This window comes from Eretmochelys imbricata, chromosome 15 (genome assembly GCF_965152235.1).
Source record: "Eretmochelys imbricata isolate rEreImb1 chromosome 15, rEreImb1.hap1, whole genome shotgun sequence".
In the NCBI taxonomy this organism is placed as follows: Eukaryota; Metazoa; Chordata; order Testudines; family Cheloniidae; genus Eretmochelys; species Eretmochelys imbricata.
In genome coordinates this window covers 29,744,235-29,761,676 of record NC_135586.1, presented here as the reverse complement: position 1 = coordinate 29,761,676, position 17,442 = coordinate 29,744,235, and the positions used below count along the sequence as shown (strand labels likewise).

Below are 17,442 nucleotides of genomic sequence, written 5' to 3'. Positions count from 1 at the left end.
GGCATCAGAGAAATGTCCAACATACCTTCAGTTGTTACCTACCATTAGAAAATATATTTCCCCCTGCCCCCCATCAGGCCAGTGATCCTGTATAAGGAGGTTTGTAAAATGCTACCCTTAGTGCATTTGGTATTTATAGTAACTTGGTTGTTTCATGTGAAGATGTTCCACATCCACCAGAAAGCTCCTAGTGAGCCAGGCGATTTACCTTCTGTTTGTTGTCCTCAGGAACGTGGATGACGAAGAGCCCATCACTCAGATTGCTGGTAGAAATACCTTAAAAAAGAACCCAAAAATTAGAGGAAGAGAAACAGCCACTTTCAGAGATAACCATAACACAATCCTCATCTTGGGTGAAGGTTGGTTTTGTTTACAATATCAGGGCCCTCAAGCTGTGGCTTGTGTGGAGAAAAAGGACAGTACCTTTTTCAAGTATGAGGAAAACCTGCTCTCCTGCTTACCAGCTCCCAGAAACCTTTGCTCCAACAGCAGCTGAGAAATAAGCAGCATCAGTGCCAATTCCTTGGCATTATTCTTAAATTGCTTCATTTTAATTCCTAACGTATTGAAACAGCTACTTTTGAAAATATTCTGTGTTACCTAGCTATAATCAAGGATGTTTTGGTGTGTAACCCCATCCCCACCAACAAATTCCTCTATCTTGCCAGAATGGGGTATTTTTAAAATAAAAAAAAAATTGAGCACACCTTTTGAATGTGCAGCTATCCCTTTCCAAACTATGCCAGTTTCATGGACACATGCATAAACTGCACTTCAGAGGAAATAAGAATTTCCAAACATCACTAAAGAATCTAGTACTCTAATCCCTTTTGCCTCGTGTACAGTTTGCTGTAATTAACAGAGATATAGTTCCCCAACCTTGAATAAAAACTTACATGCAGCATATATACAGAGTACAGATTGCTACTCTACTACAGAGATTAGTTGTTTTATAACTAGAAAGGATCTGTCCAATCAGTAGAGTGACCTGACATTTGTTCCCCAGATGAGGTCTGGTTTCTAAGGTCATTTAATAAAATTCCTCTCCAAGAGATGCTTGTTAGTTACAGTAATGGAGAATCAAGGGTGTTCTCTCAAACAAGAGTAGCGATATATAGTTACTAATTCACACCCCCGCCCCCACCAAGTAATTCAGCCCAGAACTGAATTAACCCTTTAGACTATAGTAAGACTTTAAAAGGAAAAATACCTGTAGAGTAGGGTTGTTTATGCAAAACTAGACACTTTTTTAATCAGCCACATGGTCACAGGAGGTCACGCTGCTTTAGCTGATAAATTGTGGTCATCCTTCAGCAAGTCAGCAGAAGGCAAGTGAAGTGATAACCCTCTGTGCTTGCAAACAACTTTTTACAAACCACCAAGAAGTGTAAAAGGATTTAATCACTAAGCTAAATAGCAGGTGAGGGGGGTTGGAAACCTGGAGGGAAGGAGGAATTAGCAAGGGGGGAAAGCCCTCCTCTTCACATTCTGCCCCTTTGCCAAGGCCTTGATGACCTCTGCAAGGGAAGAAGAACTAGCACTGACTTACACTGTTACCTTTCAGAGTTGCATAGTCTATTTTCTGTTTGATCTTGGCCATTTCCACCACATAAGCTGCTGACTGGGTCAGAACAAGTTGCCGTTCTCTTGCTTTAAACCCGTTCCTGTCGTATTTTACCACTGGCGTCACATACTGCAACAACACGTGAATGTTAGCATTCACTGAGGTTAGGTTTGACTAGAGATAACTCAGGAAGCAGGCATCATTGGCCTGAAATTCTGGGGACGATAGCATGAGACAAGATTTAGGGTGTTATTGCCTTCTGCTTAGAATACACTGAGCTGGTTTCTTTAAACGCTGAAATTGGGGGTGGGAGGTTTAGCTGTGACTAGGGGCAGATCATGAGATTTTGGAAACAGTTTATTCTGTAGAGCCCTCCAGCTTTATGGGATAACATAATGGGCACTATATGCATCTGCAGTTTAACTGTCAATTATATGGTGGCAGAGGCACAAGAATGGGGCATTAAGTTGCTGGGTTTCCATCGTTCCGCTGTCCTAGAAAAGGAAAGCGGCACTGAATTCCCTAGCAACCACACACTTGCTCTACAGGATTCTCAAAACAGAATCAGAGACCTAAGATGCTGTTAATGTGTTAGGTCAATAAGCCTCATAAGAACTCCCCACACACATGATCAGATCAACAAATTCCCCCCCCCCCCCCCCATGAAGGCTTAAAAGGAGCCTTTACACTATAAATTTCTCGTGTTTCATCTGCTTCCTAGGTACGTACTTACTCAAAAGCAGCACAAAGATGGTCTCTAAGTTAAACTCACATAACCCAGAGATAGGTCAGGCCAGTGTGGAAATATTTGGCTACATTGGTTATTTGATTGCATGTACCATCCTTTAGAACTGGCCGAGACACTGTTTTGAACATCACAAGGTTAACCTTGGCACATTTAAAAGTCTTGGCAGTGACCTGGTTAAGAGGGAGGATGACAGTGAGATGTTGCTGATGAGGAGAAATCCGCCATTGAACATCTTCTTACCTTGACCTTCTCCCCATGAATTAGTTGCAGTACTTTGGGGTTTATGTCTCCCTCACCTAAGGAGCAAACCAGAAACACGTACCACACAGTATGAAAGTGTATGCGGTGCCACCATGTCCATCAGAATTGATCCAGCCTCTGCATTTGCCTTTTTAATCTCATTAAGCTTCATTCACATTTTAACTCTGAACTTTCCATGATTTTATGGCCTCCCTTAGAGGGACTCCTGAAACTGTTCCTGTGAAACATTTGTCCCACAATGTTAAGATTCATTTACTGAGTAAGGACATTTTATACTAAATCGATCCGTCTCTTGCCCCATTGATCTCCTAGGAGTACATGCTCAGCTTGGATAGGACTAGCTCCCATTAATACTCCTTCAGTCCATCTCTCCTTTCTCTAGAGAGAGCTAGGCGAGGCTCCTTCTCCAAAAGCATCCCATTATTAACCAAAACCTTCAGCTCCCAACACGAGTGAAACACTAAATCTGTGTGTATTTGAAAGGTTTCCTCTAACAGATGGTCTTTAGGCATCAGTCCATTATAAGCCACAGGACACTGGAATTCCAGAGCTGAGTCAGCAGACCACCACCACCACTTCCTACAGAACTTAACTGGATAGTCCTCACTCAGGCAAAGCTTCCACAGACCTCAGGACCTGTTGCCCAGCATATTAAATGGGACTATACCGAGTCAGGAGCCCAGTTTGTTGTTGTATACTCACGTAGCCTGGTGTCTGCAAAGAGCTGGCTTACGCTCTGCAGGTAGCCGTCCTTCTTCCCTCTGAAAATGGCACTCGCTGCTACTTTTTGCTGCAACTATTTAAAAAAAAAAAAACACAACAAAACACCCCACACCACCACCACTTTCTTATATTCCCAGTAGAGTGTCCCACGAGCCAGATGAGAGACTGAGTGAAGGGCGTCACTTGGAGCAGGGTTCCTGCAGTTTGTGCATTAGCTGTAAAGCTGCATTTCTCCCACTGTGTTGAGTTTATTCCTGTCCTGCTATTGCAAGGATTTAGCAGCCAGCCAGCCTGACCAATTTTTTTTTTTTCCTTCAAAAAAACCCACACACTGTCCATCTGAAAAGCGATGGGAAATAGTTCCCTTCACATTACACAGGTCTCAGCTCAGGCTACCGGGAAGAACTGTACTGTGTATTTAAAATACCCCACAACAGAAGGTCAGGGCCATCACTCTCAAAGAAAAGCATGAATATTTTCCTATTGTAAAGGGGTGAAGGACTCATTGGTTGGGCTAGCATAAAATGTAAAGTTAATTACTGGTTACAGCTTTTGCTTTGTACCGCTCACTAAAGAAAAGGACTCTTATCTGAGGGAACGTCCCCTATCATGTCCCTTCATGAACACACATACTCCATTCATTACCTGGGCGTTCTTCTCAGCTGTAATCCCTTGACAATATTTTCGCACTAGGTTCCTCATGCAGATTTTCTTCAGCGTCTCAGAGGTCTGCAGAAAAGACTAGAATGTAATTCCAACATAAACATGCACTGGGTGTCCAAATGTAACTGGTGTGGAGCTGAAGAGGCAGCATGGACTGAATTTATGAAGTTTAGTCTCAGCTGTGACACCAATTCCATGTCTGACTTTGGTACAAGTCAACCCATCCCTCAGGTTCCCTCCCTCTTCCCCCTGTAAGATGGGTTTACTCTAGGGAGAGATGATTCATGTTTGTGTAGTGCTTTGAAGATGCAGTACATTAGGTGAACGCAGAGTAATATTTCTGAAACTGAAGTGATCCAAGATGTTTATCGAGGAAATGGGAGTTTCATATAAGAACAGAAGCTGTTTCTATAAAAGTGACAGTTCAGAATCTCAGACAGATGGTTCAAGAATCTAATATTCTGACAACCCTGCACCAAGGATTAGAAGGCCAATAAAAATGTAAACAACTGTTTTAAATTTAGTATTCTCTTGGGGATGATCTGAACTGTTCATCCAGTTCTTACACCAAGCGAGGCCATACCTCTCAGCCTGCCAAGCCCCAGCTGCGGGATATAATGTGTGACAGAGATCCAAGAGGGGACACAAATTATTCGTGCAAGTTTAAAATGCTGTGGGGTTTGTTCCTTCTACTGCAACAGAGGGTCGCCAACAGTCCCTTATTACAAGGGGGTGGGGTTGGGAGGGGGTGTCCCTTATTTTTTCCATCCCTCTACAAGATCGGAGTTGCCGAGTGCTGCAAAAAAGAAATACCCCGGTGAACGTAGGTGAGTAGTGCTTAATATTTATACTATCAGGAGGGGATGGATGGGGGTCCTAAGAAAAAAGTCCCTTATTTTTGTAACACATTGTTGACAACCCTAAGTAACTGACCTCAATGTAATGAGTGTGCATTTCTGAGGTTAACAATTTTCAACAGTAAAATTAGTGGGGATGGTAGTAACATTGGAAGCAAAGTGAGCAGCTTCTCTTGGGACGCTTGAGCACGGTTCGCTGCAGGTTGAGCGCAGAGCTGGAGGGAGTCATTTCACTGTGTTATAAGGGAAAGTTACACAAATGAGCAGTGCCTTGAAATGGTATCACTATAATCGCAAACCCTGTCCTCACCTCTTCCAAGATAGCAGGAGGCTTGAGCCAGTTCTTGTCCAAGACATTTTTGGGAACGTGGTCTCTGAGCTTCCTGAGATAGGTGTACTGCACAAAGCTTATAAACTCATCGTTTTCTGGGCAAAGGGGATTTTTTCGATTGATGAAGCCTTTTATAAACCTACAGGAAAGATCCTAATGAGAACTCTTGCTTACAAATGGCATTCAGAAAGTAATGGGAGTGGAAGGTAAGTCAGGTCAGAAAATTCATGCCAACAACTGCTTAGTACACTAAGTCAGAGAAAGCACTGCAGCCAGCCAATCTCCTTAGCAGAGAACTTCAGATTTACAATATGCTAAACACTAAAAGACTATTCCACTCACCCAAATTCCATTTTATGGAAGCCATTAATTTTTAATGCACCAATAAATTGTGCTTGCAAGTTTAAGAAAAAAAAATCTATTCTATTACTTTCTGTTCTTAGATTCCAAAGCACGATTTTAAAGAGTCAGGCAAGAGTCAGGTTTAAAGACATGGAGAGTGGGCAACTTCTAAAGATTTGGTTTGAGGATCACCCATGAAGTCTGGACGCTCATTCAAAACACAAGAACCTACCTGGCCTGTGAAAGTGGACCACAAAGTTCATGAGAAGGGGCTTGAGATTTCTAGTCAAGCCAGAAATAACCATTTGAAGATGGTTGAGGTAAGAGCAACATTTGCAAAGGGGTAATGAGCATGAATAATGAGGTATTCTGCCATAGGCACCTACAGGCTGAACAAGAGTAGACTTATACTTGCTAGGTACCACTCTGGGATCACCCCACCTGTACCCCAGCACCCATTCTCCCCCCCACCCCAACCTTTTACCTTCCCACAGTGGAATGTACCTTTTGATGGTCTCAATAGCCCACATTCTCCTCTTGGCCTCTTTGCGTGCCAGCACCCCTCTCCAGCAGGCCTCGAGCTTAATAGCTGCAAGAGTCAGCCAAGCTGATAGGTTACACTTAGAAATATTTAGTCCCTTTGCGGTCGAATCCTGCTAATCCCCTGCTGATATGGAAGTCAGGAAGAGTTTCCTTAGTAAAGGGCACAAGTGCTTCAGGCCTCTCCTAGAGTACCATACATCTCCCTGGATCCAGCACTGTGTGTTACAGTGGCTCTGTTGAAGGGGATGTGGGGATATTGGGGTCCTAAACTTCAGAGCAATGCCAGGCCCAATGTCCTCAATGACAATGAGGCCAGTATGGTGCTTGATGTATGCAGCCAAACAAATGTTTAGACCTGCTCTGATTGTTAGCGTCCTTTGGAGAGTACAGCTGTCCTTTTAACATACTTGGATAGAAACAGGACAAGCCAGCGAGCTAGTTAGAACAGAGCTGCCTGGTTTGACCAGCAAACCAAGCAAAAGCTTATCTCCTGGAGCATTCAGACATTTCCTAGTGCTATAGCTTCCAGTTACATTCCAGCCATAGAGCAGAGGGTACTATGCTTACACAGCATTGATCGCATCTACGGTACTGGGACACACACGGAAACAGGGTCACACAAGCTAGTGGAGTAATGAAGAAACTAACTGGCTGGCTGGCTCTCTCTAATGCTGCTGTCACCCACGGTTATTTGGCAGCTAAAGTCAAGTCTCACACACACACACCCCTATATGGGTGAGTATAGTGCAGGTGCAGTTGCTTGCAGGGAAGTGGTATCCTCGACCTCCAGACTTACAAACTCATGTTGGAAAACTCAGCACTAAGGAATGATCAAGCTTACCTGCTTCCTTCTGTTTCTTGTATACTCTCTTCCCTAAGCAGCCTTTGTATCTGGCCTGTATTCTCGTAACTGAAAATAAAACATTTCTCGGTACTATGGAGTCACAGCAGTTTGAGAGATGCCCTTACCAATTTCACAAGGAAAAGGCATCCAATTCAATCAATCAGCCTTAAAATAACTTGTGATAGGGTCAGCTCTAAGGAGGAATGGGTGGAGAGTTTGAGAATAATTAAAGCATGCAGGTCCTGATGGGGCATGCCATTGGCAAAAAGAGGAACACAAGAATAGGCACATCAGAAGAAGCAGGTTCTACCTACTCCATTAACCTGTCTCCAACAGCAGCTAGTACCAGATGTCTCACAGGCAGGTGCAAGAAACCCTATAACTGCCAATTAAGAAATTACCTGCCTAGAAGGGAAGTTGTTTCTTGCCCTCAGGCAGATAGTGCTGGACACAGAAGGATGTCTCCCCAGCATCCCCATGGGGTGCAACTCCTCCAGGAGAGGGGGTAAAGCATCCACAGGTGCTCTGAGTGAATTCCACAGGGCTGATGCAATAGAACACGTTATGTGAATTTTGTTTTGACCCTGCATAGTCTGCTTATTTCTATTCCTCTTCTGCAGGGCCCTGTGGGGGTTGAAGAGATTGCTAACTATGAATCTCCCCTCACATCTTGGACTATAGCTTCAGGTAACAGATGCACCAATAACTGGCTATTCTAACTATGCAGGCTTAGTCTGCTCTTTGTTCGGTCCATCTCCAAATGCTTTGTTATAAGCCACTGCATTTCTACGCCATTGCAGTGCATGGTAAGCTTCCTTTAAATGACTGGTTCTTTCGGTGGCACTATTCGGTAGTGTTACTGGGTGCTTGTGCACTGTTGCATTTCAGGGCTGGCAAAGCAATTCCCATTATGCATTTAAGATCTTCCCTGATGAACATTCCATGTAAATGACATTAGACTGGGTCCTTTCTATAAGTGTGTTAGAACGCTGCACTAATCATGACAAATCTTCATTTTGTGGCACTGTCCAGAAGTTGGAAGCAGTAAGCCATGTTTAAGCAACAGGTTTCCGGGCACATGCATTTTAGCATCTACATTTATACAGACAGTTAACCCGGCTGCTATTCACACAGTTGTGGTAGCTACATCCACAGAAGTTAAAGAGGTGCCCAACTAGCTATGTGTGTGTGCAAACTTGGTATTGTACGTGCAAACTTGGTATTGTACGTGCAAACTTGGTATTGTACGTGCAAACTTGGTATTGTACGTGCAAACTTGGTATTGTACGTGCAAACTTGGTACCTGCACACACAAATACCAAAGACCTCAAGCCCCCCTAGAATCAGTCAGACCTGAAATCCTTACCCAGTTCCTGTAACTTGCATCTCCTGAAAGCCTGGTAATTGCCTCTAGTGATGTGTTTCTGGCATCTGTTATTTTCTCAAATGACTGAAGAATGCTCATAAAGGACAGGCATTTTTCTTTTCATTATTCAGCTGAAAGGGTTATTAGGCTCTGCATGATAAAAAGGCAATTGGAACTGTACCTAGCAGGTGTTTGCTGTATTCAAATGCATCTTCTGTAGCAAACAGAGTCCTTGGGAAACGAATGAATATTTTCGTTCTAAGAGAGAACACAGCCTATTAATCAAGATCCACTATTGCAACAGGAGCAGTAGCCTGACCTGATTATCTGGTGTAACACACTATGGCAAGAGAAAAAGAGCCTTTACCTTCCTAGTTTGTATTCTTCAGGCTTGTACCCAATGTGCTTTATGAGCCTCTCCACACCATCAGCTGCTGGTCCATGCCAATGAGGCCAAGTAGCCGGGCACAGGGACTTGTACCTAGCAAGATTAGTGACAGAGCACATCATCAACAAGACTAGACTTCGTTTGAAAGAGAGCAAAGAGGCCAACATGTAGATTAAAGTGGATGCAGATGATTACAGCAGATGGAGATTAGATGTGTTCAGCACAACAGCAGTGGCTGAGACAGCTTCTTTCTTGCACAGATAATGCCTTAAATTCTGTAAATCCAAGACATTGAGCCAAAAAGTTTTCAGGCCTGGTCACCTAAATCCATACCGAGGGTCTCAAGAGTAGCAGCCTAATTCTGAGGTGCTGAGCACAGCAGCACCTGAAAGCCCTTACACACAGAAAATGATCAGCCAAACCCAATGACCAGTAATCTGCTGACACCTGGGCATCCCTGCACACTGGAGACCTGAGCTTTGATGTGACACATTGGACTCCAAGGCAGAGAGATCTTTTTGTATCTTAAGAAATCTGACCTGAGCCTTTACATGGTTAGGGAGTAGCAACCTTTTGAGGGAACTCTGTTTACCTTTGCAAGAAGAGTTCATACTTTCGCCGGTATGCAAAGCCAGCTCGCCTCACCCGCAAGTGCTCCATCAACCCCAAGTACTTCACCTGGTGTCTTATCAGGACGTCATCAAACTTTCCTGTGGTGAATGGATTACACAGTGAACAGGAATCACTCGTAAGATCTCAAATGGCGCCACTCCCTCACTATTCCATACATCAGGATAGGCAGCACCTCAGCTGGGCATACCATGGTGGCAGGTGAAGTATGATCACAGCATAGTAAGCTCCACTGAGTCACTGCCGAACAAGTCAGTCTATTTTACAGCCCCCATTATGGTTTACTCTGAGCAGCTCGTGATCTTGACTGTATTTCTGCTCACAACCCCTGTGTGACAGGCTGTGACTCCCTCAGTTTGCGAACTGAAGCAGAGAGAGGACAAGGATAAAGCTTTCATAGGTGCTTACGTCACACTTTTAAAGGTGACTTGGAGTAAAATTTTTAAATGCACTTAAGTGAGCTGTCCAAGATCACACAGGAAGTCTGTGGAGGATAAAGGAAGTGAACCCTGCCCTTGGCTCCACCCTAACCACTGAACAATCCTCTTTAATCCTTGCATTCTGGCACCAGCCTGGCCCTCTGTGCTCCCTCCTCGGCAGCGAGCCTTTGTGTTGGGCCCCAGTACCATTGCTACCCACCTTTCATTCAGCTGCATGTACTTGGTAGCCCATGCTCTGTGGTAGGCTAGTGACATGCTTCTCAGGGTACCCAGGACTGGAGATTACCTTGTTATCCCCCACCCCACCTCCAGCAATAGGGAGATTTGCTTGGGCTCACCTGGGTGTCAGCTCCCTGACACCACCAGCCCATTAGCCACCCAAACTATCTCCTCAGGCCCCCCCTTTAACTCTGCAGGTTAATAGGTGCACCCTACTCCTTGAGCCCCTTTGAAGCATTCCCCAGCAGTATTCAGCTCCTTGTCCACTGGCCACTCACAGAAATACCAGGTTTGCAATCCCTAAGGGGATAGTGCATACACCAGCCTGTAGGATCAAACTCAGGATCAGATCCTGGTAGAATACTACAGCACTGAGTTATATGAATAGTGAAAACAGTTGTAAGTTTGTCAACACAAAACTAAGATTTAAGAGACAGCGAGTAAGGAGAACAGAAACAGCAAGGTGATGTAAAAAAATATTGTAACATGCTTTCTAGAGCATCAACTTAAGAGGCCAACCACCTGTCTGAGGAATCCTGTCTAACTCAAGCATCCCTTACAAGCCCCCCAACCATGGTAGGTAGAGATCCTGTTTTCATGAATGGCAACCACACTGCCCGATTGCTTCCTCAGGTGTGGAATAAAGGGGTCTTTTTCCCCTGCCCCTTAAATTCCCCGAAGTTCACTGTCTGCCCCCAGAGACAGAGCAACTCATTGTAGCTCATTCTCCAGTGTGCTCCTTTCTGTCTGACTCGGGATGTAAATGGGGTTTCCGTTATGTTGCCTTACAATGCTTAATTTACATGTCAACAGATACCCATCTTACCTCCTACCTGGAAGAAACCAGTTTTTCCTTTTGTGGTTGGAACGGACTTTAAAAACATGTTTTTGGTACATATACGCAACTCCTGAAATATTGTCTGTACCTACATTTCAATGATATTAATAACCAGCGTGACCCTGGCTTTCATTTAAGCCCTCACATGATATTCTTTATGGATAAAAACCATGAAAGCGGTGTGCTAGGTATAAGGAGTTTGTCAGGAGCTGCTGTTACAGAGAAGTCGACCCTTTGGCAGCTGGCACCAATGGGCCTCTGTGTCAACTTGTCATTAGACTGGAACAACGACACACAGTTCAACATGGAGGTGGTGGATGGGCCCTGGCTTACACAGTCAAGGTCTTAGTCTGGTAAACTGGTACAGCTGCCCGAAGAGTTTGGGAAGCACCAGACTGTGCTACAGTCTATTACTTCAGAAGTCTGGGCCATAGCCAAGTGAAGGTGCTTCGGCAGGGACTGCTGGTTTTTTGAAACACTAAGTGGATAACAAATGGTCTTCCCCAACTTCAAGAATATTTGCTTTCTCTTGCTGTGTAAGAGCTTCACACTGTAGCTCTTTGCACTTTGATAGGTGCTTTTCCAAAGCACCTATATGTTAATGAAGCCTCACTATACTAGTGAGAGAAGCGTGTCCATTTTGTAGATCAGGAGGCAGGCACAAAGTGACTTAGCTCAAAGCTATGTCATGGAGGATGGGACAAAATAGAAGCAGAAATCATGACTCCCATTGCCCGACCATCGCACCACTCCTCCTCCCAAAGCTAGGGCCTGACTCCAGGTCTCCCGCTCTAACCAGTGGTGCCCCCTTCCTGCTTGCTTCTGGTTAGGAATTAGGCAGATTGATAAATGTACCATATCAAGGCATTAAGCAGACCAGGAAGCAGGTATGGCCTGAAAACGGTGAGGAGAATGGGTCTATTCTGAGACGTGCAGTACTTGGGTAATGGGGCTGCCAGTAAGAGGCTTAAAATGTTCTCCTGCATCCCATCACCAGGAAAGAGGATTCTTGCAGTATGTTGGGGTACTTAAACCATGTTTGAAGATTAGCCTACAAAGTGCTAGCTGCGTAGGGGTGACTGACCGGCAGCCCGCATGGTATGCCTTGATGAATTCTAAGAGATGCCTAGCAGAAGAAAAAGCACAGACTAAGTAGCAGCTGTATGTGATATAGGAAGTACACATAGTCTGGGTAGTGTATAAGCAGCGCTAAAGTTCAGTCGCCAGAACCAGGGGGACTCACTTCCATTGAAGTTTGGCCTTTTATTGTGAAGTGTTCCCGGGCTGCTTCTTGAACTGGCTCCCTTACTGCATCTGCCAGCACCCAAGTGTTGGACTTTGTGGTTTTTTTAAGGAGTTACACCATAGCTGTGGGTCTGCCTCTTCACCCCACTAACACCACGATAACAAAGATGTCCCTTACCAGGCTCTTTGCCCTCGTTGGGTTTAATACACCGGATATAAGAAGGCTCCTTGGACATCAGGATTTCAATTAGGCTAGCCAGGCTGTTTTTGAACTGGGTTGCAACCTGAACAGACAATGAAAATCTGTTAATGACACAGCTAAGACTGTGCAGTTACTGAAGTCCGCAGAAAAGCCCTACTCCAGTCCTTGAGCTGTAGGTTGAATTAAAACACATGCGTTTCCAAAACCCTTCAGTGAAGCGGGAAAGCATTTGAATATGAGAATTCTGGAGGGTTTTACTTAAACCAACCACCCCTGGGATCTGCCAAGCAGATAGAAATGTCAGGCAACCCTTAGGAATTGAACAATCTTTATTTACTGTGGAAAGCATCCAAAACAGTTTTGGGTGCTGAATAAATAATCAGTACCATTACAGAGATGCATCATGCTCCTTACTGAGATCTAAGCAGCAGTCTTGGATATTTTTCCCTCCCCTTCAAGACTGCCAGCCTCAGTGTTACTCTATTGAGGAATTCCACCGGAAGCCAAGCTATTTTGGAAGTTAGTTTGCTCCTCCTTATAGGTTTGTATGTAAGGGATGAAACTCACGGTCTCAGGCCGTCTCCTGTTGTCTAGCTCAGATGGAAGAAAACTTTCTTTAATTATGCCATTTTTAGACTTGCACAGTACCTGAAACAGAGGAATGCAAGGGTAGAGTAAATGGGCACATTACTCCCACAGGGTGCTGCTGAAGTGAACGAATGAGGCTGCATAGACAAGAGTTTTCCAGACCACCACGTGGTCTGTAATGGCCACTGAAATGCTTGAAACTGTGTAAAAGTTACTCAGATGCCTAACCAAACTAAAGATCAGCTACAAAAAAAAAAATTCTGAAAAGCCAATTCTGGTGATTCAATAGCGTCTTACCTCTTTTAAGTTTCTGTACAGGAGATCGTTATTCTTCTCTAGGAATCCTGAAAAGAAAGTTTTAACATTGGTTTTGAAGAAAACGAAAGAATTATTAGTAGGTTCTTGATGAATTTGCTGCTTTTGCTAAGAGGCCATCATCTGGCTTTCATAACAAGAACCCTGTTACCCAACTATATTGGAATGCTTTTGCTAGAGTTTTTGTCAGCCCCTCACACATTACATCCCAAGAGAGCTGGTCAGAACATTTTAAGCAAAATTTCATTTCAAAGCCAAAGATGGATGCATGTGTATAACCTGCTGGTTGGGGTACCTGTCTGTGATGCACAAGACCCAAAATTCAAGTCCCTGCTCTGCCTGATCCAGAGTGATCTGGAATGAAAAACTCTGCTCTGAATCAACCAGACGAAGGCCTTGAACCTAGACCACTGCCCTAGCTAGCAGGTTGTAGAGTGCAAGTCTCTCCTCCCAACCACACCTCCAAGCTTGGGTACGGATCCAAAGTGGACATTTTGGCACACGTTGGTTCAAAGGGTTGTGAGTTCGTGCAGAACAAAAAATGTTAAATCTTCTAAAGTTGCCACGACACACTAAATCCAAATGGTCACTACCCAAATCAGCCACGAGCAGGGAAATCTCCTTCTAATCGGCATTATCAATGCAGACCAGCCAAGCTAAGTGGCTATTTGACCAGATATAATCTTTGCCTGCAACGGTTATGCAGCTGTGTGCCATGTGTAAATCTGAAATAAAAAGTAAGTATTCTTTGATCTGACCCTTCTATGTGAAAGGCTCACTGCCCATTGTAACCAGGAGCAGAAAAAGACCACCACCCTTAAGAATTGGTCTTTAAACAGACATTTGATCCTAACACTCACTGCACACAGGAACCAACATATGGAATGCCACTGCAACTGTTGGTGATGCAAGATTCTACAGGAGAAACAAGCAGTGTGGTCAAGTTAAAGAAACCCAGAGTGCATACAGAGGCCAGTGAAAGCTACTTGTATCATGTGTGTTTAGAAGATGCAATTCTCTGAAGCAGCTTAGCGACTAAAGGTTTAGAACTCTAGTTTGGCTATACTCCTGCCTCGCAGTTGAGCCAGAAGATAGGACAGATTCTGAGCTGTTATGATTGGTGTAGCTCCTTTGATTTCAAGAGCTGTGTCATTTACATCAGCTAAGAATCTGGCCCAGAGTATTCACCCAACAGTTTCCTATCAGCAACTAGCAATCAAGGCCCTGATCTTACAAATACCTATGCAGACAGCTTTGTTTGCTTGAGTAGTCCTATTGGCTTATCATGTGTGAGTGAAGTTACTCATGTGTGAAAGTGAAATTACTCACACAGCCTGACCTCAAGTGTTCAGTTTAGCTTCCCCCTGGATACACTTCCAGGTCAGCAGAGCGGTCCCTTGGGTAGGGCGAATCGGGGTGACAGTTCTGGGCCCTGTGCTTTGGGGAGCCCCATGCTTCAACACCATGGCGGCAGATGCAATACTCTGCATGCACCCTCACAGTGTGCATGTGTGTTGCTCAGGGGGTTTGGGGATCCCAGGGGCGGATCAGGGCTGGGAGATTCCAGGGGCCTGGTGGCAATCCATGGAGGGATCCCGGCGGTGGTTCTCGGGTTTGACCTGGAATGCTGGAGACAGCACTGCGCAGGTCCCCTGTGGGGTGTTCCACAGGCCAGGACCTCCCAGCCCCATCTAGCAGGGGTCAGTGCTGCCCTCTTGGGGTCCCTGGCCCAGCCCGTTGGCAGCAGGGTCATGGGAAGGCCCCAGCTCCAGGAGCCTCTGAGAGGCCCCTTTGCGGCTGGTTATTTCTGTCTAGGGAAGGGGGCTGGTCTGGCTTTCCGGGCCCTGGCCCATGAGCTCCCTGTGTGGGGTGCAGAGTGGCTTACAGCCTGGCCCCCAGCACCGCTCAGTTCTGGGGCAGGGCTGCCTCACGGTGAATTTTTTTTAAATTAATTATATATACTACAATATAACTACATTATAATATACAGCTGGGTGCTATCAATATTTGGCCTGCAGCTGCCCTTGAAGTTCACTGTAACCAGATTTCACCCGTATAAAAAAAAAAAGTGTTAAAGGGGGCCCATACAGGCGGATTTGTCCCAGGCCCCACACCTCCGTAGGGACGACCCTGCATATCAGTTTCAACCTCATCTATATACATTTTCCCATATTTTTAGGAAGCGAGTTGCATGAATTAAATCTTCAAACTGAATTTTTCTATCAAAAATTTAGACTTGGGGATTTGAGATAGTCAAAATAAGATGAAAAATGAAATGCAGAATGCCCTTTAAGGGCAAGTATATTTCAGAATAGTTTTCAAATCAGGTGGGGGAGGGGGAGGATTTGCCACCACCCGCCTAAGTTAAAGCACATGTCACAGTGAGAACCATGAGAATGTCCTTCAAGAATGCAGGCTTGTCTAGTCCACGCTCACCTACTATGCAGTAAGTGACCTCCCCTGCATAGTGAAGGAGACGGAAATCCACCCAGTCAATTGATTTTCGTGTCTTTTGATCTGCAAGCTTGCGGCTACAGAAAGAAAGAAACCAGAGAGTAAAGCAAGAAGCCAAATAGTTTCTTCAGTTCATGGGAATGGTGGAATCAACCATACTAAGAACAGTTCACTGCAAAAACAGAAACTGACATCAAGTTAGGCTCTTATTAGCATGAATCTGATTGCAAGGTTGGGGCCCATATAGACATTTCTTAGAGAAGTTCTTTCTGAAAGATTTTGCAAATTGGTCAGAACCCATCTAATAACGAATAGCCTATTTCAACAGAAATGGTTCATGTACTGTCACGGTAGTTCCTATAAACTTATGTGGCCTGCAATATGCTAGTTAGAAAAGGCCATTTATTCAGGATACACTTTACACCTTGCGGAGGCATTTAAATGTTTAGACATTTTTATTAGCTTTGTCTATGTGGCTGGGATAAGGATGGCAGCTGGCTTCTGCCTTATTTCAGTTTGAAAAAAAAAGACACCCCAGAATTTCATGCTAAACAGGCAAAACACACAGTCGATGGTGTTTCATTAATAGCAAATACCTAATGCAAAGAGGACACCACTGTTTCGAAGTTTCAGTGAACGATTAGTATTTCTGGGAGCTACTGTAATAAATATTTAATAATGGCAAGATTCCATTTGTGACAGAATTGCGTTCACACTGATGTTGCCCTCCAACATGCATTGCCTTTTTTAAAACATGGAGTAGTTCTAGCAATTATCTTTGCAGATCTTTGTCAGAGCAGGATATTAAGGAACAGATAGGTAGCGGGGAGATCAGTTACCGACTCTCCACAAGGAATTGTCCTGAGTGTCACACAGCTAGAAGTAACATTTCAGAAGCTTGATTCTGTGAACTGCTGGCTACTCATTGGTTTTTTAAAAAAGAAAAAGGAGTACCTGTTGCACCTTAGAGACTAACCAATTTATTTGAGCATAAGCTTTTGTGAGCTATAGCTCACTTCATCGCTAAAGCTCACGAAAGCTTATGCTCAAATAAATTGGTTAGTCTCTAAGGTGCGACAGGTACTCCTTTTTCTTTTTGCGGATACAGACTAACACAGCTGCTACTCTGAAACTGGTCATTGGTTTTTAGTTAGCCTTCTCTTATGGACACCCAGGTAGGGACCCGGTCTTCACCTGCATTTTGACAGCACCTACCACAGCAGAGCCCTGGCACTAGGCACTGCTGCAATAGAAATATTTACTAAAGGGATACTTCTCAGGAAGAATCCAGATGGGCTCTTTGGAGATGTTCGTATCCGACTCCAAATCCAAGCTTTGCAGGCTGGGCTCATCTCCAGGGCTCAGTTCTGCCAAGAACCTTCAACTCTCACTGACTTCAACACAAGTTGAAGCTATTTGTCACCTCACAGGATTGGTCCCAGATTTGGATATAAAATACACAGAAGGATGGATAAACTGGGCTCAAGTATTGGCAAGCTACTGATACAGGGAAGACAGGAATTCCCACCCACATATACACACCACAGATTATATTCTAACAATGTTGTTTGTCATAGCGGTAGATTGCAGGCAGCCTGCTAGACTGGGAATTTTTCTTTGGTATAAAACAGGACCATTCATCCTCAGAACAGAACACTGGAAACCCTAGGGAAAACTTCCTCTACTGTAGGTTAGAGAGCCGAAGTGCATACGTCAGGAAGTGGGCATGATCTCCTACTTTCTCTTCCAACTTTTCCAGGAAACTTAAATCAGTTGCTTCACCAGGCCGTAAACATTCTTCATCCTTTTAAAAAAAAACAAAAAAAACACGAAACATTTCAGCATCTTAATCCGACCTCAGTCCCTGTTGATGGCAGATTT

At 44.4% G+C, this 17,442-nt stretch overlaps 1 protein-coding gene across 1 annotated transcript in view; it reads right to left on the bottom strand.

The window, feature by feature from the left end:
- The window catches only part of MYO1H (myosin IH), a 40,322-nt gene that overhangs the window by 3,551 nt on the left and 19,329 nt on the right, over nt 1-17,442 (bottom strand). The window contains exons 13-28 of the mRNA XM_077834915.1: nt 17,274-17,365; nt 15,544-15,638; nt 13,090-13,136; nt 12,772-12,852; nt 12,181-12,286; nt 9,223-9,340; nt 8,610-8,723; nt 8,424-8,500; nt 6,874-6,942; nt 5,994-6,078; nt 5,127-5,286; nt 3,942-4,025; nt 3,276-3,369; nt 2,553-2,608; nt 1,558-1,693; nt 209-276 (exon numbers count right to left, since the gene is read on the bottom strand). Coding sequence (XP_077691041.1) covers nt 209-276; nt 1,558-1,693; nt 2,553-2,608; nt 3,276-3,369; nt 3,942-4,025; nt 5,127-5,286; nt 5,994-6,078; nt 6,874-6,942; nt 8,424-8,500; nt 8,610-8,723; nt 9,223-9,340; nt 12,181-12,286; nt 12,772-12,852; nt 13,090-13,136; nt 15,544-15,638; nt 17,274-17,365 — 1,482 coding nt within the window. The remainder of the gene's footprint in view (nt 1-208; nt 277-1,557; nt 1,694-2,552; nt 2,609-3,275; nt 3,370-3,941; nt 4,026-5,126; nt 5,287-5,993; nt 6,079-6,873; nt 6,943-8,423; nt 8,501-8,609; nt 8,724-9,222; nt 9,341-12,180; nt 12,287-12,771; nt 12,853-13,089; nt 13,137-15,543; nt 15,639-17,273; nt 17,366-17,442) is intronic.